The sequence below is a fragment of the Rhinichthys klamathensis genome, unplaced genomic scaffold, assembly GCF_029890125.1.
Source record: "Rhinichthys klamathensis goyatoka isolate OS25496 unplaced genomic scaffold, OSU_Roscu_1.1 h1tg000007l_1, whole genome shotgun sequence".
NCBI lineage: Eukaryota > Metazoa > Chordata > Actinopteri > Cypriniformes > Leuciscidae > Rhinichthys > Rhinichthys klamathensis.
The window spans coordinates 2,245,282-2,263,730 of NW_026606560.1; the positions used below are offsets into that span (position 1 = coordinate 2,245,282).

At 39.7% G+C, this 18,449-nt stretch overlaps 1 protein-coding gene across 1 annotated transcript; it reads left to right on the forward strand.

Annotated features, from left to right (window-relative positions):
* Positions 1-220: 220 nt before the first annotated feature.
* uhmk1 (U2AF homology motif (UHM) kinase 1) lies at positions 221-15,764 on the forward strand. The gene is made up of 8 exons (XM_056259771.1): positions 221-864; positions 2,012-2,304; positions 3,454-3,645; positions 3,811-3,905; positions 3,986-4,062; positions 4,142-4,240; positions 4,332-4,420; positions 14,321-15,764. Exons 1-8 carry the CDS (start codon positions 564-566, stop codon positions 14,465-14,467), a joined length of 1,293 nt encoding a protein of 430 aa, XP_056115746.1. The 5' UTR covers positions 221-563; the 3' UTR covers positions 14,468-15,764.
* The last annotated feature ends 2,685 nt before the right edge of the window (positions 15,765-18,449 follow it).

Consider the following 18,449-nt stretch of genomic DNA (forward strand, 5'->3'; position numbering starts at 1 on the left):
TAATATCATTCCGAAAGAGAGAGAGAAAAAAGGATTAATAATGGATTAATAATATTGCAATTTACAACATTATCCATTATTTAATGGACTGTATTAAAGAGACTTTACAAAAAGCACTATATTATATGGATTTAAATGCCCTACATTTTAAATATAGAATTTAAAGATTCAAATTTTACATTTGCTCGATCGAAGAAAACACGGCTTTTAATAACAATGTCGTCATTTCCGGTATCATGGCCACCAAAACAGTGGCAAGAATTTATCAACTCGGTCCAGAACTGGGTTTCATGGATTCGCTGAATCTCTGAGACGCCACCTCGGCTTTTCGGATCTTTAAGATGCGACTATGGTGCGGCAGATAGCACCAATTTATGCGTTTACATTAAAATAGTGCATTTAAGTCCTTGTTCGTCATCCGTTGATAGTTACCTCAGCTGTAAACTTTGGCTTTCAGACAAGCACCATGCAAAGATCAGTTTCTGCAAAGGGCAACTAATGAAGCAAACACTACTTATTATGAACCTGATAGTATTTAACTCACATTATCATTGATATTACTTATGGCTAGCAGTTCTGGCTCCAATGCAAAAATGTCCAGTCCAAGTGTCAGCACACCGGGGACGACGGTGAGCCCGGGGGCCGTGGATCAGTTGACAAGCCCGGCGTTATTTGAGATTTACGGAAAGAACTGGAACGTGCAGGCTCGTTTGGGTCAGGGCGTCTCGGCCTCGGTGTACCGGGTGAGCTCCGGCAGAGCGAGTTCCGCAGTGAAGGAGTTTCAGGCGGACGCGCAGGGTGGAGATTACGGGTACCTGAAGGAAAGCTCTGTGCTGGAGAAGATTCAGGGACATAAAAATATCGGTAACCACGTACAGGGATCAAGACCAGCTAAGAAACAGATTTAAACCAGTGGTTATCAACCAGGGGGGCGGGGGCCACTCTGCACACTTCCAGGCGGCCCAAAATTATTTACATTTAGTTATCATTAACATAAGTTATAATTAACATAATCTTAATTAAAAAACAAAAAAAGAGATGTTTTATGAGAACATAAAACTGACATCATATTTTTGAGTTTTTATTACATTTTTTTTTTTTTTTTTTTACAACAGCCATACGTACATATCAGCATGGATATGAGGGATTTTCAAATATTGTCTTGGACAAAGGGGGAAGTGAAGTCAGAAAGGTTGGGAACCACTGATTTAAACAGCTCTATACCACTATATTGGTATTAAAATCATGCAAAATGACATAATTATTTATGTTCAGTTCTTTGTAGTAAACTACTGTGTGACTTCCCCCCATTACACAAAAGTAAAAACCTTCAAAAATTGTGACGTAACATTATTTGGGCCCTTTTAACACCATGATTGTTACACAAATTGTAGTATTGACCACACACATCCTGCTCATCCATGTCTAAATAATTGTAAGAGCAAAAAGATCAAACAAATATAAAACAGCACATGCATCTTAGTCCGGGATTAGGTTTAAGCCTTGTCTGTGAAACCGGGGATCAAAGTTTAATTTGCTTGGTTATGTATTTTTATAGTTAATATGGTCATGACTCATATATATATTAATAATGCAGAAGAGGAGCACACTGGCATTTAAAACTTGAATGTAAAATTGCAACATAATTTACCATAGTGATCATTACTCCTGGATAGGGCTGTAAAATCAATGAATCACAATATCACATCTAACATAAAAGTTTGTGTTTATATAATATATGTGTATATATATTATTATATTTATATATACTATATATATATATATATATACACATACATATGCATATACATGCACATATATATTTATATATTATTTATATGCATACATATGTGTACACACACACACACATATATATATATATACAGTATATATTATATAAACACAAACTTTTTATGTCAGATTTTTCCAGCCCTACTGGAGATCCAAAAGCTGTTATTTTCCAGCATTAATCCCAAGTTTAACATTGGTATTTTCTCTGTTGTGTCTCTAGTGGCGCTGTATGGAATGTTCACCAATCACAACCCATTCGGTGTGGCCACTCATTGCCTGTTGTTGGAGCTTTTGGACGTGAGTGTGTCAGATTTGCTGGTCAGGGCGAGTAATCAGGGACACTCCATGTGGTTGATTCAGCACTGTGCCCGTGATGTTTTGGAGGCCCTTAGCTTCCTGCACGGAGAAGGCTATGTGCATGCTGACCTCAAGCCCCGCAACATTCTCTGGAGCGCTGATGATGAGTGCTTTAAGCTCATTGACTTCGGCCTTAGCTTCAAAGAGGGACACCAGGTGAGGAGTTGAAAGGGTTGGCATGAGACACCTCATCATTTGCTGTCAGAATTTAACAAACACTAAAGGTCAAAAGTTTGGTGTCGGTAAGATTTTTAAATATTTTTGAAAAGTCTCTTATGCTCAGAAAGGCTGCATTTATTACAAATACAGTAAAACAGTAATATTGTGAAATAACTTTATTATTATTAACACAAAAGCCACAATCTGTGTCTCATCCAAAATGTTTGTCAAAACCTCTCTGGAGATGTTTATTTACTGTCGTTTTAGAATTTAAGACTTTTATATAATATGTATTTTAAAATATATTTGAAAATGTCAAAGCTGAATTTTCAGCAGCCATTACTCCAGTATTCAGTGTCACATGATCTTTCAGATATCATTATACAATTCTGATTTTGGTGCTCAAGAAAACATGTTGAAAACAGTCGTGCTGCCTTATATATTTTGGAAACTGTGATACAAATTTTTTTTCAGGATTATTTGAGTAAAGGTAGGGTAGGCAATTTCAGAGAGGATAGCAATAGCAATCTAGCTTTGAAAGCATAAGATCCCACTCTCCCTCCAGAGCGTCTCCAAAGCCACGCCTCCTCCAAAACACATGAGCGAGCACAGCCAGATATGATTCTGCAGTGTCACGAGAGACAGCGTTAAATTACCTCAAAGCACATAACATTACAATAATAATGAACGTAAACAACTTACAGAGCTCTGACTTGTACCGCCTGACTGCTGCAGCTTCATTTCAGCATTGACAGTGTTGCCATAGAAACGCATCAATACGAGTCACGGGTTGCCATCTCGTAATTACGGTTACGACATAGCGACCGAATGCAAAGATTAGACAAATATTTTTTGGTCCAGAAGATATATGTACATTTTGTAATATTTAGACCACTTCTATTATTGATTGCTATCAGGATGTGAAGAGAGTTTCAACCAGTATAACAAAAAGTGTCTACCCTACCTTTAATAGTAAGCTCAAAAGGACAGTATTACATTTTCAATTCTATGCAAGCATTCATTTCTTCAAAAAAGATCAAAATCTTACAGATTGCAAACTTTTGAATGGTAGTTTAGCATTAATGTGTCTTATTTTTAGATATAGGTTCGCAGTGAGCCTCAGGGTTTCTTGTCTGTTCCGCACAGGATGTGAAGTACATCCAGACAGATGGATACCGGGCACCTGAAGCTGAGCTGCAGAACTCACTGGCCCAGGCAGGTCTGCAGAGCGACACTGGCTGCACAACTGCTGTGGACATGTGGAGTCTGGGCATCGTTCTTCTGGAGATGTTCTCAGGAATCAAACTGAAAGAAACTGTGAAGTCTCAGGAATGGAAGGTCAGCAGATATGCCCAAGCAGCCTTGAAGCTGAACTCTACCTTGAATATAGACCTTGAATGTTATTTATTTTAATAACAATTTGCTTTCAAAATTTTCTCTGTGTAATGTAATTTGACCGTAATGTTGTTCTTGCTAAAATATGATTGTGTTGTGTCTCTACAGGATAACAGTTCTGCAATAGTAGACCATATCTTTTCAAGCAATGCTTTGGTTTACCCGGCTATCCCTGTCTATCATTTGAGGGATCTGATCAAAAGGTAGGAAGTAAACTAAGCAGTGCAGTTGTGTGTTCTTTAGACATGACTAGAGTAAGTAATATGTATCTTTACATTCCCAGTATGCTTCACAATGACCCGAAACTCAGAAGCACAGCTGAGGCAGCACTACTCAACCCGTTCTTCAGCATTCCCTTTGGTTTGTATCACTCAGCATCTAAAAGCATTGTCTGCATTGCTTGGTGTTTGTGTGAGTGAGAGACTGCTTTGGGTTTCAGCACCTCATATTGAAGATTTGGTTAGTCTGCCTACATCTGTCCTGAGACTTCTAAACGTAATAGATGACAGTCACCTGTATAATGAGGATGAGTATGAAGGCGAGTCTTTGTCTCTACATTTTCTTTATGGCAAATACACTTTTTTTTTTTTTAGCAGATCTCAGTCACATTTACTTCTTGTCTTTCTTAGATATAATAGAGGACATGAAAGAAGAATGTCAGAAGTATGGCACAGTGGTATCCTTATTGATCCCAAAAGAGAATCCTGGAAAGGGACAGGTGAGGAAAAATCATGGATTAAGAGTGAATATAAATTAGTCTAGATATTTTCTTCACCTAATAAATTCATTGTATAGAAAATGACACTGGGCACTCTGTGTGTACAATAGTGGCCAAAATTGATGTCCAGAGGGGGTGTTTGTTTTTAATGACTCTACAAGCTCAATTAATAAAGCTCATTTTTTTTTTAAAATGATTTAAATATGAGGGAAGAAAACGTTTATTGTTTATCTGACAAAATTTAAATGAAAAACTACAGCTACAGGTTTTATTTTACTAAGCAAAAAAAAAAAAAAAAGCATAGATAAACAAAACGATTACAGGAATAAAAGCATACATCGACTACAAAATAATCAGTTATTAATATTTTGTTGTTTTATAATTTCTTTGCATGACAGCCTGTCCAAAAATTATGTCCAGACAATCTTGCATGTTTCATTGCGTTATCAGTAATAAACAGTAGCGTACCGTGGGGTTTCAGTCAGGGCCTTCAGTAACGACCCCCCCCCCCCCCCCCCAAAAGCGCGTGCATGCTAGATATAGAACCGACGCCTATTTTTCACGCGACACGCAAGCGTGTTTGAAGCGTTTCCAGGCAAAATAGAATAGGAAAAGATTTGTATATTTTATTTTGTACACGAATACATATTAATAAATTACATTTTGATGGTTGAAAGTCTAGGTTTTGACATAAATTTAGATACAAATATAATTTATAAATAAATATCAATTTTCAAATATTGCACCTGTCAATACAGAACGAAATATTGTGTAGTCTATTTTGCTGTCAATAGTGCTGACAGTGTCTTTATCAGTAGGCTTTATATTTATGCTTAACATGAAGTAGCCTATAGTCACCTATGAAGTCACCTAGCAGCAGCGCTGCGTCAGACACGTTTCTGGTGTGCAAAGACACAGAAAACGTCTCCGGTTACTATCGTAACCTCGGTTCCCTGAGAGGCGGGAACGAGACATTACGTCATACTGACGTATATGGGAACTCCTCCCTTCTCCATTTTCACTGAAATCTTATAGGATAACGCCAGCTGGAGACAGCTGGCCAATTGACGCAAAACATGCAAATGCTGACCGGTCCGCGGGCAGTATAAAATAGCATGGGCGCGACAATTACGTCAGAATCAAGACTGAACGCTAGCACAGCTGATCAAACGGCGAGCACGGCGGTTGACGTAATGTCTCGTTCCCGCCTCTCAGGGAACCGAGGTTACGATAGTAACCGGAGACGTTCCCTTTCAAGGCGGTCACTTCGACATTACGTCATACTGACGTATATGGGAACTGTATAGAATCCCGCCGTGAGCGCAGTGAAGATAAGCCCTGAACGGGGTCAAGCTACACTCCCACAGGAACAACAGTTCTAAGCCAGCAGCGCCGCTAGGAGCACTCAAAACTGATAGGCGAAACTAGACCAACGTCTGCTCCGGCTTACCAAGTTGCGCATCCACTGCAATGAGGCGAAGGCTGCACTGGACAGGGCAGCAGAATACCATAAGCACTCGAGCACAAGAGCTAACACAGTGTCGACGGCATAGCGGTGACAGCTGCATAACCTTAAGCCACACACAGAGTTAACAGTACGTTGGAACTACTGCGTAATGTGGAAACAGCTATGTAACCTCATAGTCATAACACAGAGTTAGCAGCAATGGTAACTCTGCAATACATACTACTGCACAGCTGGTGGTAACAGTTTCATGAGTACATTAATAAAACTCACCGAACCCACGACGCTAAGGTGGTGCATCAAACTTGGAACCCTGGCGAATGTGTTCTGAGAAGACAGCCAGCATACCTAAATCCCGTAGGCATTAAGCAACCATTTAAAGCATCGAATTCAGAGAGAGTCTCTGTATAAAACAGCACGTCCCTAGTACCATCCACCAAGCACACAAACAGCTGGTAGACTGCTGCTAAGTGATCCACGTACATCCACAAATCCCTTACAGGGCCAACATCACTCTGAGCATCGGCATCATGCGAGGCTGAAACTCAGCAGATAGGCGGGCAGGGATCAACCTGTGCTCTGAACGGTGTAAGCGACTTCGGAACGTAGCTTGGTATCGGACTGGGAGTGACGCTGCAGTCATCAGGTCCGAGACAATGCGACAACATTCACTAGAATGAGCGTAAGTCTCCAAGTGCTTCGCTGGGGCGAGAGCCGGTGGCAAGGCCATCTTAGGGAGAGCTCCGTCTCAGCACTTGTCAGTGAGAAGTGTCTTGCTCAACTAAGGACCCAGCAGCGGACACACAAGAAGGTTCCACAGCTTGGGGCTGGGGTGCCACCTTGTAGAACATAGCCGATGTTCTATAGCCAATGTACAGAAGTGCAAATCAACACATAACTGAATGTACATAAACACAGTGCCAGTGGCCGTAGCGACGACAACTGTGAATATACGCAGTTAGAAAATAGCCCCATAATAGCATAGCACCTCAGTAAGCAAACAAACAGTCATAACTGTAGCTACAACTGTGAATATATGAGTTTGCACAGAATAACCAGTTGCCCTGATAGGAACGGGGCAATATAACAGCGTAGCACATGCACGTACAGCATTTTTCAGAACTAAGATGCATAGTTAGATTAGGATGGCTAGCAGCACTGAAGGAAACAGGGCAGCATTACAGCATAACACATCCGTTTACGTACATACATCCAGAACTGTGAATATGCACGGTTAGATTAGGATAGCTAGTTTTGCACTGAAGGAAACAGGGCAACAAAATAGCAAAAACACGTCCTTGTACGTGCCGTGTAGTCGCCATAGCGACAGAACTGAATATGCAGTTAGATAGGATAGCTGGATGTTGCACTGAAGGATAGAGGGCAACATAACAGCATTACCCATCAGTGTGCACATATCAAACATCTGAGTGTATAATGCGGTGCAAGTCGATGAAGCGACCGAGACTGCATGAATATGCACAGTTCACATAATGGTCAGTTACGTTAGCAACATAACTGCATAACGCTTCAGTGTGGACACAGATGCAGCGCAAGTCGCCGTAGCGACAAACTGTGACTAAGCACAGTTAGATAGGATAGCTAGGTGCACTGAAGGATACAGGGCAACGCGATAGCATAGTCACATTAGTGTGTACAAAAACACAGCGTCAGAGGCATCGCGACATCGACTGTGAATACATAGTAAGTCAGAATAGCCGGTTGCACTGATGATACAGGGCAATATTTAGCGGCGCAAACATAGCACATCAGTGCGTAGCGTGTACACAGCGTCAGTTGCACCGCACAACGACTGTGTACGTAATCAGAATAGCCATTTGCACTGAAGGATACAGGGCAATGTACAACGGCATAAATCATAACACATACAGTGTGTAGAGTGTACATAGACACGGAGTGTGTAGAGTGTACATAGACACGGCGTCAGTTGCATCACACGACAACTGTGAATATGCACTGCGTAGTAATCAGAATAGCCATTTGCACTGAAAGAAACAGGGCAATATATAATGGCATAAATCATACACATAACAGTGAGTTGTATGTACGTAACACAGTGTCAGTTGCATCGCACCACACAGTGAATACGTATTAATCAGAATAGTTATTTGCACTGAAGGATACAGGGCAAAATACAAAGGCAAAATTCATAACACATAGTGTGTAGTCTGTACATAAACACAGCATCAGTTGCATCGCACAACAACTGTTGAATACGTACTGCATAGTAATCAGAATAGCCATTTGCACTGAAAATTACAGGGCAACATATAATGGCATAAATCCCCACACATAACGCTGTGTAGTGTGTACGTAACACAGCGTCAGTTGCATCGCACAACAACTGTGAATACGTAGTAATCAGAATAGCCATTTGCACTGAAGGATACAGGGCAACAACGGCAAAATCCATAACGCAGTGTACGGTGTGTACGTAACACAGCGTCAGTTGCATCGCAAGACTGTGAATACGTAGTAATCGGAATAGCCATTTGCACTGAAGGATAAGGAACAGGGCAATATATAATGGCGTAAATCATACACATAACAGTGCGTAGTGTGTACTTAACACAGCGTCCGTTGCAACGCAACAACTGTGAATACGTAGTAATCAGAATAGCCAGTTGCACTGAAGGGTACAGGGCAATATCGTGGCATAAGCATAACACACACATATCAGTGTACATAAACACAGCGTCAGTGGCATCGCACAACTGTGAATCAGAATAGCCAGTTGCACTGAAGGATACAGGGCAATTTATAGCAGCATGAATCATGAACACATATCAGTGTGTAGAGTGCACGTAAACACAGCGTCATTTCATCGCACAACAACTGTGAATACGTGGTAATAGAATAGCCATTTGCACTGAAGAACAGGGCAGCATATAACGGCGCAAATCTTAGCACATATCAGTGTGCAGTGTGAACATAAACACAGCGTCAGTGGCGTAGCGACAACAACTGTGAATACGTGGTTAAATCAGAATGGCCAGTTGCACTGAGGGATACAGGGCAAAATATAAGGGCATAACAGTTAAATCATAGCACATATCAGTGTGCAGTGTGTACATAAACACAGCGTCAGTGGCGTGGCGACAACAACTGTGATTACGTGGTTAATAGAATAGCCAGTTGCACTGAGGGATACAGGGCAATATATAAGGGCATAACAGTTAAATCATAGCACATATCAGTGTGCAGTGTGTACATAAACACAGCGTCAGTGGCGTAGCGACAACAACTGTGGATACGTGGTTAAATCAGAATAGCCATTTGCACTGAGGGATACAGGGCAATATATAAGGATATAACAGTTAAACCATAGCACATATCAGTGTGCAGTGTGTACATAAACACAGCGTCAGTGGCATAGCGAAAACCATAGCACATATCAGTGTGCAGTGTGTACATAAACACAGCGTCAGTGGTATAGCGACAACAACTGTGGATACGTGGTAATCAGAATAGCCATTCGCACTGAAAGAAACAGGGCAAAATATGACGGCACAAATCATAGCACATATCAGTGTGTAGTCTGAACATAAACACAGCGTCAGTGGCGTAGCGACAACAACTGTGGATACGTGGTTAAATCAGAATGGCCAGTTGCACTGAAGGATACAGGGCAGCCTGACGACATAAGCTGTAAGCTGTGCACCTCCATTACCAGAGCGGGGCGTCCTGACGCGGCGCTCTCCGTGGCCTGTGTCGCCACATTCCCGGTCCCGCCCTCTGCCAACGGTGAAGATCCGGTTCGTTACGGGTTCGAACCGTTTGGCGGCTGTAGCCGAATTAGGCGGGACGAGGTGCCGACGAAGAGAGAAGGCTGGACGTATAGATCAAAAGTTTCGGTTGGCGCGACTAAATTTTTTCTGCTGTGAGAGCTGGGATCGAACACGGGTCTCCCGTGCGACGGCTTTGGGGTTCGCCACTGAGCCACAGGGGGAAACACCCACTTTCGCGCCTTCAGACACAGAGCCATCGCCTTGCCTCGTCTCTCTGGATGCGTCTTCGCATGACTTACCATAGGACGTCGTGAAGACGGAATCTTTCTTGAAGTAGCTTGGCTGTTAGATACCGGGCTAAGTAAAATAATAAAAGTATCCTTTCCGACGAAGCCTATCGCGTCGAGTCCGTCTAGCGAGCCCGCGAAAAGGACCGGAGAGGCGACGGGCAGGTTTAAAATGTATCTGCTGCGAGAGCCGGAATCGAACACGGGTCTCTCGCGCGAAGGCTTCAAGTTCCGCCACTGGGCCACAGGGGAGAACGACTGTCAACTCTTCTTTGGGCGTGAGAGGGCCCACCAGCAGCCGCTGGCGGCAGTGGGCCTCATCCCTGCTGATGCCCGGAGTTTATGAGGGCGCGCACTGGTAGACCAGCACGTATGCCAGTCGTCCGTGAGTGCGGCCTCGGTAGATCCTTGTTTGGGTAGAGCGAGTCGATACACACATATCTGGCATGTAGCAGCCATCGGATGCGGGGAGGAAACATGGTGAGTAACCTCTATTGCAACTTCCACGATGACTTCAGATAAGACTTCTAGCGTGAAGAAAGAGATTCTGACGTAATTGTCGCGCCCATGCTATTTTATACTGCCCGCGGACCGGTCAGCATTTGCATGTTTTGCGTCAATTGGCCAGCTGTCTCCAGCTGGCGTTATCCTATAAGATTTCAGTGAAAATGGAGAAGGGAGGAGTTCCCATATACGTCAGTATGACGTAATGTCGAAGTGACCGCCTTGAAAGGGAACGCGACGCAGCCGCCACGCAACAGAAACGCCACGCAGCCAGTGTGTCATCGGCCTAACACTCACTCATTACTTGTAAATAAAATACATCCTCCGATCATTTCTGATGAAACGTTCAATGACCTCCTCATGCAGTTGTGCGTCCTGCTTAGGGTGAATAATCTATGGAAGTAAGCGGGCGCCATAACTGAGCTGTTGCTGGTTGCGCCATTGCCTCCTATTGTTTTAGTTGCAACTTGCGTTCACTGGAATAAACAGCCCGCGATGACTGTCACTTACGTTACAACTTTTATAATGTCGAGTGGGAAAACATGTTCCGTTTTAAATTGTTTCAGTGGCGGCAGTAAAGGGCGCATTGGGGTAGTAACGTTAACATTACTGTTATGTCTGTTGTTAATCTTTGATTTGCTTGACTGTGCAAAAAAATTTTTTAAATAACAAATTAAATTAAATATAATGCAGTTTTTGTTATAATAACAATTATTTAATGACATAAGTAAAAAATATAATAAATATGTAATATAAGTGCTCTGGAAAATCTCCTCCCTAGCTATTTTTTTCTATTCAATTAACATGCTATGGTCATTAAATGGCTTTCCTGAGCTAAATGTAACGTTATGGGACATAATTGTTCTCCTGCTGTTATATTGACCTCTTTCGTTTAAAACACTAATTGGTCGATATTATGTATACTTTCTAGCTGTACCTTACCCTTGCTTTTTGCAATGTGAAAATGAGATAAATAATAGACACAAATGAAAAACATGAATTCGTTTATTTGATGTCATTCATTTATTTATTGTTGCCAAATGGACAGATCTTTTTATAGTTTCCTCCTAGCTAGCTTGCCAAGCTATTTTCATAAATAATCTGTAAGATCGTTTGTACCTTCATCTGTGACTGGAGGCCACTGTCTAACATCATCAACCCAACAAGTCATTCTGCCTGGCTGTGTCATCGAGGGTGCGTTATCACGGAGGTTTGTTTACATACCGGTAACAGCTCGTAATGGCGTCGCCACAAGATGGCAGCCTACACAGAACGCTCGTCGGATTCGTGTATAGATGCCAGTGCAGAGAGTCGTGTTTGTCCAGTTGTATTACTTAAATACGTTTTGATGCGCTTGAGAGCGGAGAAAGATCGCTCAACTGATGCGGTGGACACTGGAATGGTCGCGATCAAGCATGTGAGGACATAAAGCTGACATTTACTGACATTGCTCACAACCCGCCGAATTTTCAAACGGCTGATGACATCAGCGGGGGCTAGCGCCGATACACATCGCTGCCCCCTGGGGCGTTCTGTCACTGCGCATCAAATTTTGATTGGCTAATGATACACGTCAGTCAAAGTTAAGATCAAATGGGAAATGGCAGCTTAAACGGAAGGCTAGCTATACTACTAGTGCTGGTCCACGGAGCTGTGATGCGTTTAGATGACCATATGGAAAATCCAGCTCAGCCTCAACAAAATAACCATATTCTTTCAGGAAATATAATCGTAAAAAAAAAAAAAATATATATATATTTTATATATTAATTATATTATATTTTGACAGGGCCAGCAGAGAAGGCCCTGATGGCCCTGACAGCCCACCTCTGGTAATAAATCAATTGAAACCAAGCACAACTACGCAATATGATTACAAAATCTTTTACCTATTTTGAATAAGATTTTAATAAAGTGTGAAGATGTAAATTTTCCTGGGCAGGACATAACTTTTGGCCACTAGTGTGTGCAATAGAATGACTTGTCTATTTATTGTCTTTGTTTTTTTATTATTTATAGACCACTCAAATATATTAATATTATTCAATAAAAAACCCTGAAATGTATTATATTACTATTATATAATTGAATAATAATATTATAATTAGCAAATTTCTCTTTAATTATTTGCATTTACATACTTAAACTTTGTATCTCTTTTTATCTTCACATTCAATTCTGTTTGGAAGTTCACAAAATCTAATTTCTTTTGTCATGTTATTCGCAAAAATCTAACCTTTCATTGAAGTATAAGGATTGAAAGTGGGGGAAAATCATATTCATAAATCATAAATTCATCATATTCAAAATCATAAATCATACCCCTAGAATTTTTTAGAAGTATATTTAATTGCATTAATGGTTAATTCTTACAGGATATATTACATCTGAATTATATATGTTTCTTTTTATAAATGGCTAAGACAATTGTTGATACCTTAAACAAAAATTCTAATAGGAATTTTTGGAGTAGGTGTGTTCTTAAAAAATAATTACATTTCATATTTAATTTTTTTAAGCGCACATTTTTTTAAGTGACTAGGAACATGAAATTATCTAGCTATGACTTCTTGTTTCACGGGAGTATAAATATGCGGAAACACAAAGGCCAAATTTCGTTAATCGTCCATTACAATGACTAAAACCAAAGAATATAGTTCTGATGTGCAACAAAAGATGTTGAGCTTCACAAAATAGAAAGTGGCTGTAAGAAAATAGCTTAAGCATTGAAAATTCCCATTTCCACCATCAGGGAAATAATTAAGAAGTTCCAATCAACTAAAGATGTTATGATTCTGCCTGGAAGAAGACATGTGTCTATAATGTCCCAATGCACAGTGAAGAGGAAAGGTTGAGTGGCCAAAGACTTTCCAAGGATCACAGATGAAGAATTGCAAAGATTAGTTGAGACTTGAGGTCAGAAAGCCTAAGAAAAAATAATAATCAAACAACCCCTAGACCACCACATGTTGTTTGGGAGGGTTTCAAGAAAGATCTTCCTTGCTCATCCAAAGACAAACTCCACTGGAACTTCAAAAGCGACCTGCTTCTATGGTCAGATGAAACTAAAAAAAGAGCTTTTTAGCAGCAAACCCTCCAGATGGGTTTAGTACAAACAGGGATAAAAAGTCCCCTATGCCTAGGGTTAAATATACTGCTGGATCTTTAATGTTGGGGGCCTATTTTTTTGCTGGAGGTCATGGACATCTTGTTTAGATTCATGGTATAATGGATTCTAGCAAATACCAACAGATAAAAAATCAAAACCTGACGGCCTCTGCTAGAAATCTTATAATGGGCCGTGGTTGGATCTTCAATCAGGACAACGATCCATGTGTCACTGAGCACAAAATGAAGCTTCTGCCACGACCATCCCAGTCCCCTAAACTGAACCCTGATGAGTGGGCTGAACTGAAGAGAAGAAGCACCAACATGGATCTGGGAATCTGAAGGATCTGGAGAGATTCTGTATGAAGGAATGGTCTCTGATCTCATGTCAGGTGTTCTCAAACTCAGAGCTGTTATCTTGGCAAAAGGAGGTTGCAAAAAGTATTGAATAAAAGGGAGCTAATAATTATGGCCAACTTGTTTGGGAGAAAAGCATTTATTTCATAATGTGATTTACCCCCCACTTTCAATTCTTTTACTTCAATGAAAGGTTCAATATTTTTACAGCCGTCTTTGATCAGATTTAGCAGGGGTGCCAATAATTCTGACCGCAACTGTAGATGTTTGCCATTTTGAACCGACACAACAGTAACAGAAGAAATCAAATTAGAAATGAGTTATTGATTGAATTTGAAGCAGGAAGATTTACATCCTATTACAATAATGATGTTAGCAAAAAAAATGATACAATGAATTTAAAGACTTATCATTAATCTTGTCTTGGCAGGTGTTTGTGGAGTATGCAAATGCTGGAGACTCCAAAGAAGCCCAAAGACTGCTGACAGGCCGCACATTTGATGGCAAGTTTGTGGTCGCTACGTTTTATCCACTGAGTGCCTATAAGAGAGGTTACTTATACCAAACCGTGCAGTAAGGTTGCTCACACATCTCCACACAAAAAGTGTAAATTACCTTACAAACATGTGTCTGTTTTTAAGGTCATGTTGTGTGTATTAATCTATTGTGCTATCTTTAATATCTACTTGTGTCACTAAGATCAAAATTGTTGTGAATATAGGCACACATGCAATTATCTTGGACAAAACAAGGGGACAAATTTAGTGCCTGCTTCCTACTTTTTTACTAAAATATCAAACCACAATAAGACAATTATATTTACTGTGTGATAGCTGGTTGCCAGACATTCAATACTTCTGCTTCCATACTTTGTCATTTTGATTGTTTAATTTTTTGGCAGTGGTATTGATGCACTGCTTTGGTTTACACTGCCTTCTAAACAACAGATCACTTTAGAGACTAGGTTTTTACATGCTCTATGAATGTCTACAATTCCAAAATCTGCAGATTGTGTGGCCTGCTTTCTTCCATTGTTAGTTTTAGTGATGGTATGTTGGAATTTCCAGTAATTATGCACATATTTATAAACTACTGGCGAAATACACTGGCCTGCATGCACTGTGCCGTGGTGGTTAACATTTATGTTCGACTTGACCATGAATGCTGTTTAACCGCATTTAAAGCGAAGACGGAAATCCATCAGCATCTGCCGAAAGAGCACAAATACGACAGAGTGGGTAGATCATTCTTAAGTGACTTTTCTTTGCTTATTCAGGGTTGAATGGAATGAGACTTCATGTTTAACACAAAAGCCACAATCTGTGTCTCTACCAAAATGTTTGTCAAAATCTCTCTGGAGATCTTTATTCAACCATATACTGTTGTTTTACAATTTCTATCTTGAATTCCAAAGTATAATATTAGTTGTGTCTGGAAACTCATCAAGAGCATGTCAAGTGGACTTCTTCTGAAACTACTCAAGTCTTAAAATGTGTGATATGGTATATCACACAACTCATACTTTCATAGCACACATTTGTGAAGATTCAGGAACAAATGATCTACTCTGTATCTTCCTTAAGCTGGACTGTGGAATATTAACCCTAACACATGGAATAGTAATTCTGTTATTGTAATAATATTATTGTAAAACATACAACTGTGTTACCTTACTATCTAATGCACAGTAACACAAATTGTGTAGCACACCATTTAATATTAGAAAGGCTCTTGGCTTCCTGTTAAAGCTGAAATGCCTTCTGCAGACATGTTAAAGTCAATTGTATCAGCTATTTGAATAGATTTGACTATACAACAATAGTGAGTGATTTTGAAGTCATTATTTAACAAACATTATTTCATGTTTTCCAGTAGTGTTCCTGCTATCATTGTGCTTTTCAGTCAGTTTGTCTGTGATTGCATGACATGTGGAGTTTTTATTAGTACTTCAGAGCTGACACATGAGCAGTTGTTTGTAAGCGCATTCTCATTTATGAATATTGTCTGAAGGGTGATTTTTTTCTTCTTCTACCGTCCAAACTGCAATACTACGGAGCCCCACACGTCATGAGGGGATTTTTAAAAATATTTAGACATGAATTAACAATTCGTTCCCAGAACTTCCCACGACTTACTAATATGTCAGCACGTACGTTATAATTTGTTCCCTCGTTTTACTAAATCCTGGTTCAATTAACGTGGCCACAATTTAATAAAGCGAGGGAACGAATTCTGATTTTGTGGCCATATATATATATATATATATATATATTGTCCTGCAGTCTAGAAACATAAAATTAACTTCCACAGCTTTAAGATCTAATAGTATAAGTGCACAAGACAATGTGAGGAAAGAACAGGCTGTTTTTCAATATTCAGATGTTAAAGAATTTGAAGTTTAAACTTAAAACATTTTCCAATTGTTTTTTCTTTTTTTCTTCTTCTAACTTTCTAGATGAGGTGTGGATTAGATGGCATTGAGGCCAATAGTTTTTCTTTGTTATAATGTTTTTTTCTTCTTCTTTTTGATGGGAATGTTTTAGTGTTAATGTAGGAAAAGTGCACTTTGGTTGAACTGATATGCATGAGTGTGTGTCATTCCAGATCTGTGCAATTTACTGAAATTCTGAGCATTGAGGAAATTGTGAGTGATCTCGATTTTATGCACTCTATATCTCTCTCCTGCTGACTCTTTCACTTTAATGGTGATGACATTTGAGAGAATAATGGAGATGGCAAGCAAGAGATATTTTAGTATCCTGCTCATATGAATCTGGATTTCTGCCACTGGAAAAAGTGGCTCTTGTTTACAAAGATTCAGTTACTAAGCATTTGAGCTTGTCTGTGTTGAAATGCTCATTGGGATACTAATTATATGCGTTACATGTTTGTATAAACTTCCCAAAAAAACAAAGAGAGCCAGTATATATGAACTAAATGAAATAGCCATGGCTAGTACTGATTTACAATAAGGAGACTGTTTCCTTGTCTTGTTTTATTCCTCTTCCCGTTTAAGCCAGAGAGCACCTACAGTGAGCAAATAATTGACTTTTAAGATGTTGAATAATTCTTTCTAGTTATTGTTTGTTACTCAGTTACTCAGAAACAAGCATTTATAATACTAATTACAATGCCAAATTTATATTATGATAAATCTAAAAAGTTGGTTATGAAACAGATTGGAAGTGATTTTTTGTATGCGAATACTGTGTAGGTCTAATGGAAAATTGCTCACATGCATCCATGAGAAACTGACTTTTGTGTCATTTTAATAGATGTGTAAGAAAATGTAAGTGTGAAAAGGAAGATTCCAGTTTTCTTGAATGGATGATGGAATAAAAGATGCATATCAAATTTATAGATTAGTGAATTTGACATAGATGTTAGAATAGCAAAAGTCAGTTCAAGTGTATCTTGTAGTTATGAGCCATCCAAAATTTTAATTCAGCCCGGTGATCAAAATAAAATTGATGACACCAGGATGAAGGCCTACTTTTTCCTCAAGCAATATCATCAAAGCAACTCAAATAGAGCCTCGAGGCCCCTTCTAACTCTTTCAGAAAGCACAGAGATTTATTTCCATAACTGACTACTGCATAGAAGAGATGGGTGTCTGTCAGGGATCATTTCATGCTGCCTTAATTTTTTTGTATGCTGTAATAATGTCACAGTCAGTGAACGCTGGACTGTGAGAAAAGTGCCAAAATTGTTTCGAAGCCTTCTTTTCTCTCCCCCACCAGCAACCCTTATGAAAAAAACTTAACTCTGCAGGAAAGCCATGTGTTGAAATGCATGTAAATGCCTTTAGATGTGTCCAGAAACCTTCAATTGTGTTCCAGTTGGGTGCCAGAGATCACATGAACATTAAAGCACAGTGCTGGAGTTTGGCTGGCTTTTGTGTTTGTGTAGTGAGTAATGGACCTCCCAAGAGAAAACACTGCAGGGTGTAACCACAGATAGACATGGGAGTGAAACGCTCTTTGGGTCTTAATAACTCCAGAAAGGTTGGAGAACTAAATGGCCGCTTGAATGGTGAGAGAGATATTGAATTGGATCAGGAATGGAGAAAATGCTTGCAAATGCCCTTGTCATCTACCTTCATATATATGAAGATGATTTCCTTTGTAACTCTCTTTAAAAATATATTGGATATATATATATATATATTGAATCTGCTGCTTTATTGGTTTCTATATTGAAGTCATACATATCACATATATCTCATAGCTTGCACATGACCTTTGACGTAAAAGAGCAAGGCAACTCACCTGACATTTAATGAGGAAGTGTGAACTTCAAGAGCGGCGAGGCCATAGGTTGACATGAATCATGTATAGATATTAAGATATATGGGTTATAGTTCAGAGAGAGACTGGATATGTGGCTTTGCTGAGGTGAAAAACAATCGATAAAGATGTATTATGGAGATTGGGCAGATTTTTTTGTACTGCATTGGGCTTTGTTACAGGATCAAGAGGTATAGATGATGAGTTTGAGTTTCATGTGGAATCTACTGTTTGTAGTGAAGTCACGGTAAACATGCTTACTTGGAAAAGGAG

Excerpts from the sequence above, each read along its gene's own strand:
- uhmk1 (XM_056259771.1), top strand. The coding sequence starts at position 564 with ATGGCTAGCAGTTCTGGCTCCAATGCAAAAATGTCCAGTCCAAGTGTC. Across the intron at positions 3,646-3,810 it reads TGAAGTCTCAGGAATGGAAG|GATAACAGTTCTGCAATAGT; the intron begins GTCAGCAGATAT and ends GTGTCTCTACAG. Across the intron at positions 4,063-4,141 it reads GTTCTTCAGCATTCCCTTTG|CACCTCATATTGAAGATTTG; the intron begins GTTTGTATCACT and ends TTTGGGTTTCAG.